Below are 17,674 nucleotides of genomic sequence, written 5' to 3' on the forward strand. Positions count from 1 at the left end.
CGTTCTGGAGAAATGGAGAGCTTAACTGATTTGTAGCCTCAGCATTCCCAGAGCTAAGAGGGAATTTTGAATCTGTTTCTAAATAAATGACTTGCACCATTTTGACAAGCATAGCTTTACCTACTAGGCAAAGAGAATTTTCTCACATGATTTCCTGAGATTTATTCCCTGACGCTCATGAGTAACTCAAGTAATTCAGCTCCCTCATTAAGCTACAAAATTGATATCGTAAATCTACAGTTTTCTGAAAAATGATAAATGTGCAACCTAGGCAATCATGTGGTTGGAATACAAATCTCTTGGCAACTCCAGAAAAGAAGATTCAGCAGAGTAAGAATTAATATCTTCTTCAAGTCTTGGTGATTTCAAGAGCACACTCATATTTGTTTTTCCAAGTACTTTAGAGATGGGATTGCTATTGGCTTCTTCTAAAATTGGCATGGAAAAAATCTATGTAATAGCTGAGTGTAGACACTAACTAGATCAGTGATAGCGAACGTTTTTCTGCTCAGGTGCCAAAAGGGTGCGGATGCGTGTGATAGCCCGCAGGTGCGTGCCCGCACCCATAATGCAATGCCCTCCTCTTGCGCCATCTGCGCACAACCCCGTGTCCTCCCCCCGTGCATGCGTGCAGGCCTCCCTGAAGCCTCCAGGTTTTCAGTAGGCCAGTTGGGCCTTTTTGTGCTATCCACAGGCTTTAGGAAAGCCTTCTGAAGACTGGGGAGGAGCAAAAAATGGCCCAAAAGGCCTACCGGAAGTTCGTTTCTGTTTTTCGCCATCCACAGGCTCTGGAGGGGCTTTCCTGAAGCCTGGAGAGGGCAAAAACGGCTTCCCCCCATCCTCTGGAAGGCTGAAATCCATCTTGCCAGGGCGCTCATGCGCGTTGGAGCTGACACAGTTGCAACACCTTGCGTGCCCTCAGATATGGCTCCACGTGCCACTTGTGGCATGTGTGCCATAGGTTCGCCATCACAGGACTAGATGGTACGTAACCAATCGCCTAGGGTATTTTTAAAATTGTTCAATATAGTTTAAACCCCCAGTATTTCCACAAGGTTCTCACACAGGTACTAATCAAACCTAACTCCACAGCTTTCCAATTCAGATAGTCAGAAAATGCTGCCACCTGCTGAGGCAGGTCTTAGCAGATCAACTTTTATTAGAGAAAGGAAATGTGAGCTACTGTCTGGATTTATGCATTGTGCCAATTCATGCATTTAGCTGGTTTTAGCAGTGTATTTTGAATGTGAACCCAGACAGTGTCATTAAATTACAGTTTATAATTATCATGCTGTGCTGCCCCTGCCAATAAGGCTTATTTAATAAACCCACATTAAACAAATGAAAGTTCCAATACAATGTACATATAAAGTAATTAAACTTTACATGCAGTAGGATGCCTGATTCAAGATAAAGAAAAGGGTAAATATGGTCCAAAGAGAAGAATTCTAATGCAAAAGGGTTGTTCCGCATATTCCTTCAGGATTAAGGTCTAGATTAAAATGAAAAAATCTGATATTCCACAGGAATTTTAGGGAGCAGTACAAGTAGTTCCTTATTTAATGCTAGCAATTGATCCTGTGATTTCCATCAGAAGTCATTGCAATCATTAAATGAGTCATTAATTTGACTTCCTTTTTTGAAGATGGGAAACACATCAGCTCTTTTCCAGTCCTCTGGTAGTTCCCCAGTGTTCCAGGATCTCTGAAAGATATAGTTCATTGGTTCTGAGATCTCATCTGCCAGTTCTTTCAGAACCCTGGAGTGTAATCCATCCGGTCCTGGTGATTTGACTTGATTTCACAACCATTTTAGAATGGTCATAAAATGAGCCACTGTGGTCATTAAACAAATCATGTGCTCATTATCTGAATCACCTGTCATTAAGCAAATCCATTCTCCTGAATGGCCCATTTTTTGCCAAAAACCTGCAAAAGTCACAAATTGTGGTCATGTGACTGGAGGATGCTACAACCAGTCAAAAATGGAATCCAGCTGCCGGTAGCTCTGAAACTAATTTATAAGCAACTTTTCTGGTGTTGTCATAACTTCAATGGTTATTAAATTTATAAACTTAATAGTTATTAAATATCTATTTTCCAAAGCAACCAAAGGCCAGAGAAGGAACAATGGATGGAAACTGACCAAGGAGAGAGATTCAACCTAGAAATAAGGAGAAATTTTTTGACAGTGAGAACAATCAACCAATGGAACAGCTTGCATTCGGAAGTTGTGGGTGCTTCATCACTAGAAGCTTTCAAGAAGAGACTGGACAGCCGTCAAAAATGGTACAAGGTCTCCTGCTTGAGCAGAGGGTTGGACTAAATGACCTTACAGGTTCTTTCCAACTCTTGTTATTCTGTAAACAACTGGTAGTTAAGAGGGCTAGCCGTCCAAGTAGAAAACCCAGCAAGTTACAGGATGATGATGACACACAAGGCAGCAATTTCCCAAATCTTTCCCTTCAATACAATTTGAGGAAGGTGGGTAATTAATTTTGTAGGCAGAAGTTCCTTTACAGAGAAGGAAAAGAAAGGATTTTATGTTGAGGAAACCTCAAAATCTGCAAAAGTAAAAAGAAGCGCATCCATACACACAAAGAAAATGAACAACCAAAGAAAAAAGACTCCTCTGCAAAGAAACAACGAGATAATTGCTGTATACGTTTTCTTGTACACATTATAGTGGCCAAAACCAATTACCCTATGTGTTTAAGGAAGAATGAAGGAGTCAGCAGGTAGATGAAAGAATGTTCTTGTCACTTTGTGGCTTTCATTCATTTTACTATTAACTGTAAATTACTATCAACAGCAATAAATGTAGAGATGATTTTCTTACTCTTATAATACTTTTGTATTGCTCTCTTCAGGTTACTCACACATGGGAATTTCAATTGACCAAATCCCTAAATTGATTTTTCACAATTGAATCTGGATATTCTCACTCCTAATCCAACATTTTATACCCAACTTTAAGTATTAACTGGCAGTGTTTGAAACACTTCCACTTTGTTGTGCAGCCTGATTGGTTTGTATAAAGAAAGTATACATGTGCATATATATCCTTTTCTGGGCCTTAAAGGAGGCATAAAAATTGTCAGAAGTGAGGGCAAGGCAACACTAAAAGTGATAAATACATATCCATCATCTGACAAAAAAAAATAGAAATGAATAAATTAAAACAAAAACAAACTCAAAGGGCAGGCTCAATGAATCACTTGGTATTTTTCTGCTGTGTTTCTGTGTCGCAGTAGTCAAAGACAATCTATTGAACAGACTTAAGCTTTGTGTTTGAACTCTACAAGGCATGGCTAAAAAGCAATCAGCAAAGTCATCAATAGAGTTAAAGTATTCCCACTGTTATAGTTTATCTTGGGAAGTTGCAAAAAGCAGAGATTACTTGGCAGCTACTGGATCCTAACTCCCTTTTGTCCCAATATCCTAGGAAGACGACTCAGTTTTCATAATTCAGGGATATCATAGAGTCATAGAAATTATAGAATTCTTTATCATGCCCATATTCCATTCTTATAATTTCCAAAAGATAGTGGAGAAAATATTACATAGCCAGGTAGTGAAACACGTTTGTGTGTGCAAAGGGATTATTCACAAGCTTAAAGCCTCAAAAACAACTCCTTGGCAAGCATAACAATGGGCAAACATAGAATAAAAAAAAATTAAATACATGCATGCCACAGATGCATCTTTACTAACTCTGAGTCACGGCTCTGAAATCATCCACGGGGATGGGAGGTGGAGCCCCCCCAAATAGCGTCTTGTGCCATAAGACCCCCCCCCAAAAAAATTTCAGCCAGAAAGAGGCCTCCTTTATTGCAAACAGCATCCCTTGGTCAAAGGTGGACTATAATTCCCATCAGCCTCACTCATCCCACCATTCGGGTTAGCGGCAATGGGAATTGTAGGCTAATTCACCCGGCGAGTCGAGGAACAAGAAGTACCGATTGGGCACGGCTGCTTCCCGCATGTAGAAGAAGCTGCTGCGCGGCGGCTGAGCTATCCAAGCACGGCGTGTCTCCCTTGAGGGATGCCTTCCAGCAGCCCAGGGCGTCTCCTTTCCCCGCAACCCCAGCAAGCTCTTTCCCTCCCTTCGGAAAAGCCCCAGGAAGCCCACATCGTCTCACCTTGTATTTATCGAAGCCGGCGAGTTGCTCGGCGCTCACGTAGTCATAATCGATCATGGTTAACAGCGACATCAGACGGATCCGCTATGCAGAAAAGGGGCCCAGTCCGTCTCGCCTACCTTTCCCACGCGAGGCTACACAGGGAGCAGGAGCGCCGCCTGCATAGAGACACACTGTACGCTCGTCCCGCCCGGCTTCGAGAATAACAGGAGAAGAGGAGGAACTCCCCTCCCCACCCCGCTACCAACCCCTCGCCGGTTTCCGTACTTCGCTGCTCCTCCTCCCGCGTGGCAGCTCCAGATCAGCCCATCCGTGACGTCACCGAATAACTCTTTTCCCCCCTCCCCCTCTCCCCCCCACCCTCTGGCGCGTCGCCATCTTGGATGAAGCCGAGGAGCTGGGATTGGTTGTGGCGCTGCCTCTGTTTCAGGCCGGGGTCATTCATTCACCTTCCAGCCTTCTGCGCTTCTTTTTGAAAAGCCGCTTGTTTTCGGTGTACCGCTGGGGTCTGAAAATTGTGTTTATCGGGCGGTTTATATCAATAGGTTTGGAAGGCACCTTGAAAGCGTTGTCTTTATTCCTCGAATTCATTTGCAACTGAATACATTCCTGACTCTTTTTCTACTCCCCACCCCCGTTTCCTCGTTCAGTTCCCGATAGCCTCAGTCTTTCCCACCTGTTCTGCCCAGTCCTAGCCTAGAACATCTAATTTATCCACCGAACACTACTGTAGGCGGATTTGTTGATAGACTAACAAGAGCATGGGATTCACTTTTTGGGTTTGGTCTACAGTACATTAATTCAACCCACTTCAGGTTTTTTTTAAATGGGAATCCTTTACTTCCTATAATTAAAATGATTGTATCTGCATGGTGTTTGTGGGAGTTTGTGTGTGCGTGATCCTAACAGGAGGCGGAAATGTACACTACAGTTAACTTTTTCTTTTATTGAAAAGACAATTTTATAATGAACTGTTAACTGCACAAGTTGACTTTATAAAATGCGCTGTTGTATCAGTTGACTCTATATTCTGTGATTTGAGTCCAACATTTCATACATGGTGGGGCTAAATATTGGGGGTAGAAATGAACATCTTTGCGTTGCTAGAGAAAATGTCTAAACAATCTAATTCTGCTGCTTCTACTGATCCAGTACTCTTTCAACATCTTAATAAATGGTTTGGGGAGAGGGACGGGAGGATAGAAGAACTTATCTCATTTGCAGACAATACCAAGCTGGGTGGGAATAGTCAACACAAGATAGGCTGAAGATACAGAAGCATCTTCACAGATTTGAACACTGGACCTTGAAGGAAGTTAGCACCCACCCCTCTCCTAGAAAAATGAAATATTTTAGGAAATATTAAAAGTAGAAACTCAGGCAGAATCTCAGCCCCCCCCCTTTTTTTTTCAATGGGCCATTAAGACCTGAGCTAGCCAGTCTATTCTACATAACGAAGATCTTCCCTGAAGGGGCAGAGCCATTTCATTGTCGCCCACCAAGTTTCAACCAAACTGAGCACACAGCCTACAAAGGTAGCTAAGACCCCTGCCCCCTGGGAGTCTGACAGCCAATGGGATACATTTCTTACACAGGAACAGGAAATTCTTAAGATGGAGCCCAACAGAGAGCATAAAACCCAGGGATGCTCAGCAGCCCCTCCCTTTTCATCCAGGAGCTCCACGTCATTACACCATCTTTCCAAGCAGTCTCTGTTATTTCCAAAGTCTCTCTTCCCACTTAAAATGGGCATTCCCAATAAAATGCACAGGTATAGAATAGATAGTACCTGGCTCAATGGTAGTGACTGAGAGGGATTTAGGTGTCCTAAAGGACAATCACTAAAATATGAGCCAGCACTGCTGCAGCTGCCAAAAAAGCCAACACAGTCCTAGGCTGCATCAATAGAAGAATAGTGTCAAAATTGGTGAAGTGATAGCACGCTGCACTGGTAAGACCACACTTGGAATACTGTGACCAGTTCTGGTCACCATGGTGCAAAAAAGATGTTGAAACTAAAAAGAATGAAGAGCAACAAAGATGATAAGGGATCTGGATGCTAAACCATACAATGAATAGTTGTGGGAACTAGGTATGTCTAGTCTTAACAAAAGAGAAGGATCTGGGGTGACATGATAGCAGTTTTCCAATACTTGAGGGGCTGTCAAAGAGAAGAGGGGGTCACCTATTCTCCAAAGCACATGAGAGGAGGACAAGAAGTAATGTGTCAAAAATTATTAAAGAGCGATCCAATCTAGAATTAAGGAGAAATTTTCTGGCAAAGAAAACAGTCAGTGGAATGACTTGCTTCCAGAAGTCAAGTCAAGTTTTATTGTCATTTCAACAATATACAGTATAGTACACAGTGAAACGAAACCATGTTTCTCCAGGACCAAAGTGCTACATCAGGCAACATAGATAAAAAATAAAAAAGCAGCAGCAGTTATGGGTGCTCCAACACTAGAGTTTTTCAAGAAGCTGGTAGCTGTTTGACCGAAATAGTAGGGTCTCCTGCTTGAGCAGGAGTTTGAACTGGAAACCGCCAATGTCCTTGTCAACCCTGTTATTTTATTTTCTATATCCTACTTTTTTATAAAGTTAGTACATGATCTCCTTTGAAAGCAGTGGGGTTGAAATGCAAGATGGACCTCAACAACATCAGATTCAATCTATTACTACTTCAGGTGGTCAGAATTAATGCACTTATGACAGTATGCTTTCCAACATTTTGACTGCCAGCTTTAACGGGATCTATTGAATGATTTGCTAATTCAAACCACACACTAAGAATGTAAATCATTCATTACAGTGGACATAAGGTAAAGGATCCCCTCGCACATACCGGTATGTGTCATTTCTGATTCTAGGAGGCGGTGCTCATCTCCATTTCAAAGCCAAAGAGCCAGTGCTGTCTGAAGATGTCTTCATGGTCATGTGGCCAGCACTGAACACTGTTCCCTTCCCACCAAAGGTGGTCCCTATTTTTCTACTTGCATTTTTATGTGCTTTCGAACTGCTAGGTTGGCAGAAGCTGGGACAAGTAACGGGAGCTCACTCCGTTACGTGGAGCTAGGGATTCAAACCACTTCTGATTGACAAGCTCAGCGTTTTAGCCACCGCGACAGTGGACATACAATACAGCTATACATGATATTGACTCTCCATCACCACGAAGATTTCATGGATGTGGTTTTGACATTATGAAGTGTTTGATGCCCCCTTCTTCCGTTTTTGTTTAAAACTCCCCATTCCAGTGTGGGAAGTTATTATCCAGCCCTCTCCCAGAAAAATGAAATATCCTAGGAAAAATTGAAAAGGCAGAATATTTCTCTGGATGTGAAAAGAAACATGTTTCAAAAGACAGAATAGTTGCCTATAGCTTTCTGCCCATCCCCAGCTAATGGGCCATTAAGATGGCCCGGCTAGCCCACTTTACATAATAAAGACTTCTCCTCACTGCAGCTGTAGGGGGAAGGGATATTACTCAACTCACCACAAGGCAACTGAGAACTCATCACAGCCTAGAGAGTAGCCCCTGCATGGCACCATGGGAGTCTGATAACCAGTCAGAATACATTTCTTACACAGGAACAGGAAACAGAGAGGTGGGACTGAACAGGGTATAAAAAGCCTAGCAAGCCCCTCCCTCAGCCCTTCTCTCTTCTTATCCATCAACATTGAAACATGTGATCACCTTTTCTGTTCAGGGCTCAAGCCATGTGGCCCTGTCCAACAATAAACCATCTTTCCAAGCAGCCTCCATGTCTCCAGTGTCTTCTTCCCCACTTGGAGCTGAACCCAGAAGGACATTTCTTTCAACACCAGCTAATAACCTTGGCATTCCTGGGGAGGGGGAAGGTCCTCATGCAAATATTAACCCCAGTCTTTCTTCCCCTAGCCTTTTCGAATTGGCACTGCCATTTGTTATTTTATATGCCGCCCTTCTCACCAATAAAGCGACTCAAATTAGCTCGGTTGTAGTGAGCAAACGAGCCCGAAATCATATGAGGTTTGTTTTCCAATTCCTGGTGCTTTCTTGATCCGTCTCCGTTAGCAACCCGTAACTGTTCTAGGATAATAATAAAAACTCTAGGACAGTAATCTTTTGGCCCATTTGCCCACTCCATCTGCTGTTGAAATCCCGCTTCTCGTTCAGCTGCTGATTCGCCTTCTCTGAGAATGCGCCGGCTGCCCATGAGAATCTCTAGCCCAGGGGTCCCCAAACTGGGCCACTTTTAAGACTTGTGGACTTCAACTCCCAGATATCTCCAGCCAGCAGACCAGAGCTGGCTGGAGAATTCTGGGAGTTGAAGTCCACAAGTCTTAAAGTGGCGAAGCATGAAGACCTCTGCGAGTCTAGCCACTCCTCGAATTCGTCCGCTGCGTGTCCCGAACCTCCAATTGGTCCGTTCCGCTTTGCCCCGCCCCCGCTTAACGTTCTGTTTACGCAAGCGCCAGCAGAGATTCAAACGGTGGCGGAAACTGCTGCAGTGGTTGAGACTGTGTGTTGTGTTGGTGAGTGTCTTCTCGTTAACGGTGGCGCGGAGTTTTTTTCAAAAAATTCTGTCTCTTACCCTGCCAGCCTTGCCGTGAAAGGTTGTGCTTCTGCACGCGCTGAATTGGATGTTTCCTCTCTCGGGAAGACACTTAACGGTCTAAGAAGGGGGGAGCATCTCACCTAACTGCTGTTTTCCCCAATCTAGTTATTAAGTTATTTGATCTGTTTTATACTGTTTCTTACTATTAATATAGAACTAATTTTGCCTCTGGGCTCCCTAAGCAAACTTCAGCCGGCGAGGGACAGATATCTGCTTTAATCTGCATTTGTGCATTGAACAGGCTTCCAGTTGCAAAATTGTCCCCGCTTTTTCCTGCAGAAACATCCATCACTATGGCTGCCGAAGCTGCTTTCAAGACTCCCAGTAAACGAGAAGGAACAAGGAGGAAATCCGGTGAGACTGTTCTTAGTGAAGATATGGGGGAAACTTGAGAGCCATTGGTTAATTTAACTTTTTTTAAAATGATCAATTTATAGTGATAAGCGCTCAAACGTATTAGGAAAAAATCGGGAAAATATTTTAGATTCAGAGCAAGGCTTTTGTGATAGAAACACAAAATATATGGCAGTACTTACTTAAGTACTGACTTAAAGGTAAACATAGCTCTTGGCACACAATATTCCCCTTTGCATAAGTGAAGTGCTCAGATTGATTTGTACTGGGGAGGAAATCTCTGCAAAAAAGGTGGTAACTTAGTTCCCACCAGTAACACATATTGTTGTTGGCAGAGAGAATGCAATGAATTCTAAAATATGAGAGTGATGGATTTGGAGAGGGAATAAACGTGTAAATTTTCTCTAAATGTGCTTAAATGCTTCTTATTCAAATGTAGCAGACAAAAGATTAGTATAAATGCTTTCATATTTGGGAGACTTTTTTAATGTATATGACCATGTTTCCATGGCCACCATTTTATGAATCACTCTGCTTCCATGATAGTGAATGTGAAGAGATAATGCTGACTCCAAATTGCCTGATATATGGTTGAAATTGAAATAGGTTTATTTAAAAAAAAACAAAGACAGATCCTTCAGCACATCCCTAAAGAGAGAGAGAAAAGCACTATGACATCTCAACATATCAAAAACTTCAAAGACTTTTCATCATCAGATTGTGCAAGAAACCCTTGATAAAGTCTGGTCTTGGTTACTGAATTAGAAAAACCATTCTTGGAATTATAACAAAAATGTATGTCCTATACCATAAGCAGCATGTTTCTTTTTTTACAATATAGGGCAAAATCCTTCATCTACACTATCTATTCCAGCCTCTCCCTTCATGCGAAAACTGGGATATGGAACTGGTGTCAATGTTTATCTTATGAAACGGTATGTTATCTTAATTGATATATTCCAACATATTGAGATTTCTAAAACATCACCTCATATGTCACTTAGTAAAGTTGGAAAAAATGAGTGATTAACTCTGGCCCTACTAATTGATTGTTACAAGCACAGTAAATCTGGATTTGATTTATTTGACGCGTCAGATTGTCTTATGTCTGCTCTGCACCTCTGATATGATAATCTGAGTTATTCCTGCTTTCTGCTAGTTATTTGTTACACACTGTTATTCTGAGATAGCTCATTAAGAGTTTTGATATTACGAGACAGAGGTATACATTAATTATTGATTGTTTTTGAACCAGATAATAGAATTGGCTTTGGTAGTGATGGAGAAATGATGCAAAAATAACGGTATTGGTATTTCATATATAGTAGTCTTAGCAATTTATCTAGACTTTATCTAGACCCACATTTTTAACTAAAATTCTTTTTGTCTAGGTCTCCCAGAGGGATCTCTTGCTCTCCCTGGGCTGTGAAAAAAATAAATACCAAATGTAATTCCAGTCAGCAAAGTATTTATCAAAAGAGACTGAATGAAGAAGCTAGTATTCTACAAAACCTTCAGCACCCAAACATTGTGGGTAAGATTAAGTGGGGAAAGTGGAAGATACTTATTCATATTTGTCAGCCTTTTTAGTTGATGTTTCCATGGTTCCATCTGGCTAAATATAGAGAAATGTCCTCAAGTAGACATAAGCAAACTGTACTGATGTATATGACAAGTCCTACTACGAATGAAGGCAAATACACATGTCCCAGGATAATGTTGCAGGATCAATCTGGGCCAGTCACTGGATTAGGGGTTTAGTCTTCCAAGCTTTCAGATTTCGGAAGCCACACCCAACCAAGCACCACATAAATACTTCTCAAAGAATAGCCCAAAACACATGTTCCAGTAGAGAGAAGTTCCAGCACAAGTCCAAAAACTTGGAAGACTAAATCAGTAGTCCCAGTGTCCAATCCAGATTGGATCCTGCAACAAGCCCTACTCTTCTATTAGTCTTTCTTAGGTACCATGGGAGCTTTCTTGAAGCTCTTTCAGCATTATTTAAAAATAAATACTTAGACTGAAAAATATTTGGAGAATTATAAAAAGTGTCCTGGCCTAGTTTAAAGTTTGAATTAACCTGGGAATAATATAATAAATGGAAGGTTGCCCCTGGGGACACTGACAAATGCTAATATGTGTTTTGAAGGGTTTCGTGCGTTTGCTGAAGCCAAGGATGGAACTATGTGTCTTGCTATGGAATATGGTGGGGAGAAGTCCTTGAATGACTTGATTGAAGAAAGAAATGAAAAACACAAGAAACCTTTTCCAGCTGCCACCATTCTCAAAGTTGCATTGCACATGGCAAGAGGCTTGAAGGTAGGCTGAATAAATTGAATACGACACACTTCCATGTGAACCTTCAAGGGCTGACCAAAACAAAAACAGTAAAGCTTACAATACCCTTTGTAAAGAAAATCCTTCTCTTTTGATTTTCAGTATCTTCACAATGATAAGAAATTGCTTCATGGTGACATAAAATCTTCTAATGTTGTCATTAAAGGTGACTTTGACTCAATAAAGATTTGTGATGTGGGTGTCTCCTTGCCTCTAGATGAAAATATGACCGGTATGTTGAATATTTAGTGTCCCTTTATTTTCTTTCATTGAAAATCAGCTTCAGTTCTTATTTCTGTGTACTATATTGGGAAATTTGCTCTGGTGGTCATCAGTCAACCTTCCTACCACACTGCTGAATCATTAAAGGAATTCTGTTGTTAGAGTCAGAGCTGCCTTTGTGGTCTATTTTACAATGGACAATAAACAACCTTGTTTGGAAATAAACCAGAGCTGCTATGCCCATTTCATGCATATTTCCTTATACCTGAAGGGAAAGCAAAATACTTGAGATTATGTGTGAAATATAGAAATATTTTTGAATATTGATTGTCTGAGGTTTCTCAACTTCTTAAACTAGAAAAGCAAAAAATGGACTCAAAAGAATGCAGTTCTTTCAGGACAGGAATGTGAGATAAATATTCTATGCAAATTGAGGAACTGGGATTGTAATATTTCTCTTGTTTCCCAGTGCCAAAATCTCTTTTCTCTTGGCTGCTTCCAACTGCTGGGGCACATAGATCTTTATAGGAAGCAGGAAGAGGTATTCTAGTGTTCTAATTTACTTGTCATATGGAAAAGGAATGCAATAGGATGTTGCTATACAAGATTCCTTTGGAAGTATTCTGGATGGCTCTTGAGAACCTGTACAGTACTGGGATTACAGTTATACATGTTACAGAATTTCCCCCAATCACTTTCTTGTGCAATGGGCAGTTTTATAAATTAGTTAGATAAATAAATTGGAACTCTTGCTCGTCACAGTTGTGTCTAACAAAATTTTACCAAGCAGCCCTAGTTGCTTGCCTTTAAGGAATTTTAGAAATGAAAGGATTCAAATTCTGTTCATAATGGTTACTATGACACTAACTGCTCTTGACTTTCTTTTCCTTGGTTTTATAGAGCTGTTTATCTTTGCTTCTTGAGAGAATTTCACTAAACCCTGAAGTTTAGTGAAGCTCTTGGTTTGTAACTATAATTTGTTTTTGTTCAGTGAGTGATCCAGAAGCTGAGTACATTGGCACTGAGCCCTGGAAACCCAAAGAAGCTCTTGAAAAAAATGGTATTATCACTGACAAAGCTGACATATTTTCATTTGGGCTGACTTTGTGGGAGATGATGACACTTTCCGTACCACACCTGAATCTGCTTGGAGACGATGACGATGGTGCGTCTAAATATTCTTGATTTGCCTGGTGGGATGGTGGGGTAACTTTATTTTATTATTTTATTATTTTAGTCTCAGCTCTGCATTAACATGGTGATGACATCATTGGAATAGGTGGGCTAAAGTAAGATATGGGTGAGATGCAGAATGTGTTACATTTAGCAGAACCTTCTTTTTACATCCATATAAAAATGGTCAATTCGACCTCCAGGGACAAACAAAATGGGACAGCAGAGCTACCTGCATCTTATAAATTGCTTAATCGGTGAATTTACTGAAATTAGCTGCTGAAACAAATCTTATATGATCTTGGGGTGATTTCAGGCATTGGACTTAGGCCAAATATGTTAAAAGTTTAGTCCAGCATTGGATTTTTTTTTAAATATAAGGAAATGTGGAATGATACTGTAGTCTTCCAAAATATTTTAAGTTTCATTTACTACAATTTATAGCCTGCCTTTCTGTCAACTTAGCAATCAAGAATAATAGCAAAACAATTAAAAAGATATAAACGTGTAAATGTCTATAGAGATTCTCAGACATCCGGGAAGTGGTTGTCCCTTTTCCAAGAGGCAACTTGAAGACATTTCATTTCTCATCCGAGAAGCTTCTTCAGCTCTGACTGGTGGTGGGGAGTAGAAGGATTTATATTTTTTGCTATCAGGTTATTATCACTCTTGAAATGCAGATGGCCAGTTTATCTGTTTCAGACCAGTGGTCATCTCTGTCCAGGATGTGGACTTTGCTGTCTTCAAAAAAGTAATCTTTGGGCTTTCAAATGCAGATGGATTGCTTGTCCCATTGGGACAAGAATCAGCACTCCATTTGCATTTGAAAGCACAAAGGTCACTTTTTTTGAAGACAGCAAAGTCCACATTCTGGGCCGAGAAGACTACTGTCTTAAAAGAGGGGTCAAACAGGCCATCGACTGTTATGTTAAAATTGAACAGCCACAAGCCATCTCCGGATTATTAACACAGCCTTCTCAACAGGGGGAGGAATACAGACACCACTTATCTTTTGTCTACAACAAGAGTCCTTTCAGCAGTCCCAAGATGGTTCCACATTCATTTGCACTGATTCAGGTGACCCTGGGGGTATAGATAAATCCTCAAGTGGCCTTAATCCCAGCTAACTGTCATCTTCAGAGTAATAATGACCAGAACCCTGAAAAGAATACAAATTCTTTTATTCCCCATCATTCAGTCAGAACTAAAGAAACTTCTTGGATGAGAAATTTTCAAAAACCCTAAGGAAGTCCAGTTGCCATTTGAAAAGCACCTTTGGGACTTGACTAAAAAGGAATGTTCTCTTAGAAACTGAATTGGAAGGAACATGGAAAAATACCCAATTCCATGTCCATGACAACTACTTTAATACGTGAAAGCATCTTTAAGAGGACCTTGTTCTTAATGCCTGGAAAGATTTCTATTAAAACCAGCTGATTGGCATTGCTTTTTTTTTAAAAAAAGCTCAAAATTATCCATCTGAATTCCATTTTATTTGCACAATAATCCTGTAAGATTACGTAATGAGAGCAGGTGGCTATCATAACTAAGAGAGCCTTTCAAAATTCTGTAAGCCCCTCCAGACTTGGTTATGTGATTAAGTGTGGGGCTTCCACAGAACTGGAAACTTGGTAAGATGGCTCCATTGTTGAGGGACCCATTTTTAAATTTTCCCTCCACTTTGACTGAATTTGGAATTGTTAGAATATTACTACATTTTCATATATTTGTATTCACTGTTTTTTATTTTATCTATTGTGCACTGCCCAGAGTTGCCTTTAATGAAATGGGAAACTACCGTATATAAATTTAATTTAGGTGAGCGCTCTGATCAAGAGAAGACTCAAACCCTGGTCAGTACTGTTTCTGGGCTACAGTTTGAATGTTGGATACAATTATTTTTTCTTAGCAATTTGTGATGGTTTCTTGAAAATGGCTTTTGACCCATTTCTCATGTAATTCTAGATGCTTCTTTCGATGAAGCTGACTTTGATGATGATGCCTACTATGCAGTGCTTGGAACTCGGCCACCACTCAATATGGAAGAGCTGGACCCTTCATATCAAAGAGCCGTTGAGCTTTTCTCCTTGTGTACTATGGAAGATCCAAGAAACCGTCCTGCAGCAGCACAAATTTTGGATGTTTTGGAGTCGGAAAAGTTCATACCTTAGCCAACTCACATTGACTTTTACACCATATGGCAACTTCTCTGTTCTCTTCCAGAATTTTTAGCTAGGGATATTACGTGAGAATATTCAATGCTTAGTTTCTAGTTCAAATGTATTTAAGTGGCCATTTTAAACTCTTTAAAACTGCCAGATTTTTTTTTTTTAGGTCAGATAAATTATTTCAAACAGTACCTTTAGTGTTTCTTGTTGATAAAGTTGATGTGAGAACATGTAGATGAGGATGACTATTTCAGTATTAATATAAATGATTTGGTTGGAAGTGACCAAGTTCTCCAACTACTGTTGTGTTCTAGGTAAGTTGCATTAACCGAATGTTACTCAGACCTAGTATTCATAATATGAGAATTTGCAGTTCATTCAGGGAATGGCTACACATGATGTAAAGGTCAAAGGGTTTTTTCCTCCCAAAAATGTTCAACAATAAGCATTTTGGGTGATGTTGCGTATTGTCCAAAGTCGCTGAAAACTTTAAGTGATCCCAACCATTTGCAGTATTTTTGGTCTGTTGAGTGCCTAATCTACATTTTCTCATGGCATTTCAGGGGCTACAATCCAATTATTTGGATTGCTTGGATTGCATTCAAATTCACTGGCACAGCAGAACAAAATTTGGAATGCTTTGGTTAATCTAGGTCTCAAACAAAATTCAGAAGAATCAGGAGTGATTTCACAGGGCAAGTAAGATAGTGCTGGTATCCTGCTCCTAACAATATACTCCTAGTGCCTTTCATTCCCTTTCTCCTGATTTTTCCTAGCTGCCAATACCCTTATTTTTTCTTTTTACCTCCCACATCAGGTCACTTACGCCTGGAACAGTGTTTTGGTCTGTATCCAGAATCAAACTTCATTTCATTCTATATATGAACCAAAGCACCTAGGACACATTTTTGTTCATGTGCAAGCCACACGATACCGTAATACATTGTTGAGTCATTCCTTATATAAATCCAAATTGTGTGAAGGGCAAAACCACTTTATTGGAATTACTGAGAAATTAAGGTAGAAATAAATTCTTGGACGAGTGGAAGGCATTGCCTTTTGCAGTAACAGCAGAGATTCAGAAATGTTTATATCTGAAATGTAACTTTGCAAGAACATTTGCTATATACTGGAATTCAGGTTTTCTTGGTTTAATGGGAATTGCATCGTCTCTACACTGACAGCATCAGTTAATAAACAGTTCATTTTAGCTTGCTTCCCAGTTTTTCTAGAAAAGGCCTAATAAAGAATTGCAATGATGTCAGATCAAAAACTCTGGTTAGTGAGTACAGTGCTTTGAAAGAAGGGCTGTATGTGTAATTTTTTGAAATGATAGTTTGAAGTGTACGTTTCTCATAGAACATCGTGAGTACCCATGGAACCAGGCTGGTTATGTGGATCAAATAAATGATGCCATAAACTAAGGGATAGGTATTTATGTGAGGATTTTACTTTTACAAGTAAGAGGCTATGTTGAATTGAATTGAATTGAATTTATTAAAATTTATAGGCCGCCCTTTTCCCTGAGGGGACTCAGGGCGGCTCACAATCACAAGGAAGGGAAGTGCAACATCAAAAACAAAACAAAATGTGAACAAAGAAAAAATAGTAAAACACAACTTTCGTTCAACAATCAAACACTCGGGCGGGTGAATTAGGAACCTATCCCCAGGCCTGCTGGGAGAGCCAGATCTTGAGGGCCGCGCGGAAGGTCTGGACGGTGGTGAGGGTACGGATCTCAGCGGGGAGATCGTTCCACAGGGTCGGAGCTGCAACAGAAAAGGCTCTCCTCCGTGTGGTCGCCAGTCGGCATTGACTGGCAGATGGGATTCGGAGGAGGCCCAGTCTGTGCGATCGAATTGGTCGAAGGGAGGTAATCGGCAGGAGGCGGTCTCTCAAGTACCCAGATCCACTACCATGGAGTGCTTTAAAGGTGGTCATCAGTACCCTGAAGCGCACCCGGAGACCAACAGGTAGCCAGTGCAGCTCGCGGAGGACAGGTGTAACGTGGGCGAATCGCGGTGCGCCCACTATCACTCGCGCGGCTGCATTCTGGACTAACTGTAGTCGCCGGATGCACTTCAAGGGCAACCCCATGTAGAGCCCATTGCAGTATTCCAGCCTAGAGATCACAAGGGCTCGAGTGACTGTTGTGAGAGCCTCCCGGTCTAGGTAGGGCCGCAACTGGCGGACCAGGCGAACCTGGGCAAATGCCCCCCTGGTCACAGCTGACAGCTGGTGGTCAAAAGTCAGCTGTGGGTCCAGGAGGACTCCTAAGTTGCGGACCCTATCTGAGGGGTGTAAAATTTGACCCCCCAGCCTAAGTGTTGGTACATTCGCCAAATTATTGGGAGGGAAGCACAACAGCCACTCGGTCTTGTCCGGGTTGAGTACCAGTTTGTTAGCGCTCATCCAGTTCCTAACGGCCTCTAGACCCTGGTTCATCACGTCCACCGCTTCATTGAGTTGGCACGGGGCGGACAGATACAGTTGCGTATCGTCCGCATATTGGTGGTATTTTATCCCGTGCCTCCGAATGATCTCGCCCAGCGGTTTCATGTAAATGTTAAATAGTAGGGGGGATAAGACCGAACCCTGTGGCACCCCACATGTTAGGGGCCTCAGGGACGATCTCTGCCCCCCGACCAACACCGACTGCGACCTGTCCGAGAGGTAGGAGG

The 17,674-nt window shown here is 41.3% G+C and overlaps 2 protein-coding genes across 2 annotated transcripts in view; one reads left to right on the forward strand and one right to left on the reverse strand.

Moving 5' to 3' along the window:
- The window catches only part of SELENOI (selenoprotein I), a 43,828-nt gene extending 39,471 nt beyond the window's left edge, over positions 1-4,357 (reverse strand). The window contains exon 1 of the mRNA XM_087717404.1: positions 4,142-4,357. Within this exon, the coding sequence (XP_087573530.1) occupies positions 4,142-4,213 (72 nt within the window). The 5' untranslated portion in view covers positions 4,214-4,357. The remainder of the gene's footprint in view (positions 1-4,141) is intronic.
- A 4,165-nt stretch (positions 4,358-8,522) lies between these two features.
- On the forward strand, positions 8,523-16,203 carry PBK (PDZ binding kinase). The gene is made up of 8 exons (XM_014057304.2): positions 8,523-8,656; positions 9,019-9,093; positions 9,935-10,028; positions 10,485-10,627; positions 11,243-11,412; positions 11,533-11,662; positions 12,644-12,817; positions 14,791-16,203. The coding sequence occupies exons 2-8, from the start codon at positions 9,033-9,035 to the stop codon at positions 14,994-14,996; spliced, it is 978 nt and encodes a 325-aa protein (XP_013912779.1). The 5' UTR covers positions 8,523-8,656; positions 9,019-9,032; the 3' UTR covers positions 14,997-16,203.
- Positions 16,204-17,674: the final 1,471 nt, after the last annotated feature.

This window comes from Thamnophis sirtalis, unplaced genomic scaffold (assembly GCF_051295495.1).
Source record: "Thamnophis sirtalis isolate CommonGarterSnake01/CBP01778 unplaced genomic scaffold, rThaSir2_p1.2 scaffold_6, whole genome shotgun sequence".
Lineage (NCBI taxonomy): Eukaryota > Metazoa > Chordata > Lepidosauria > Squamata > Natricidae > Thamnophis > Thamnophis sirtalis.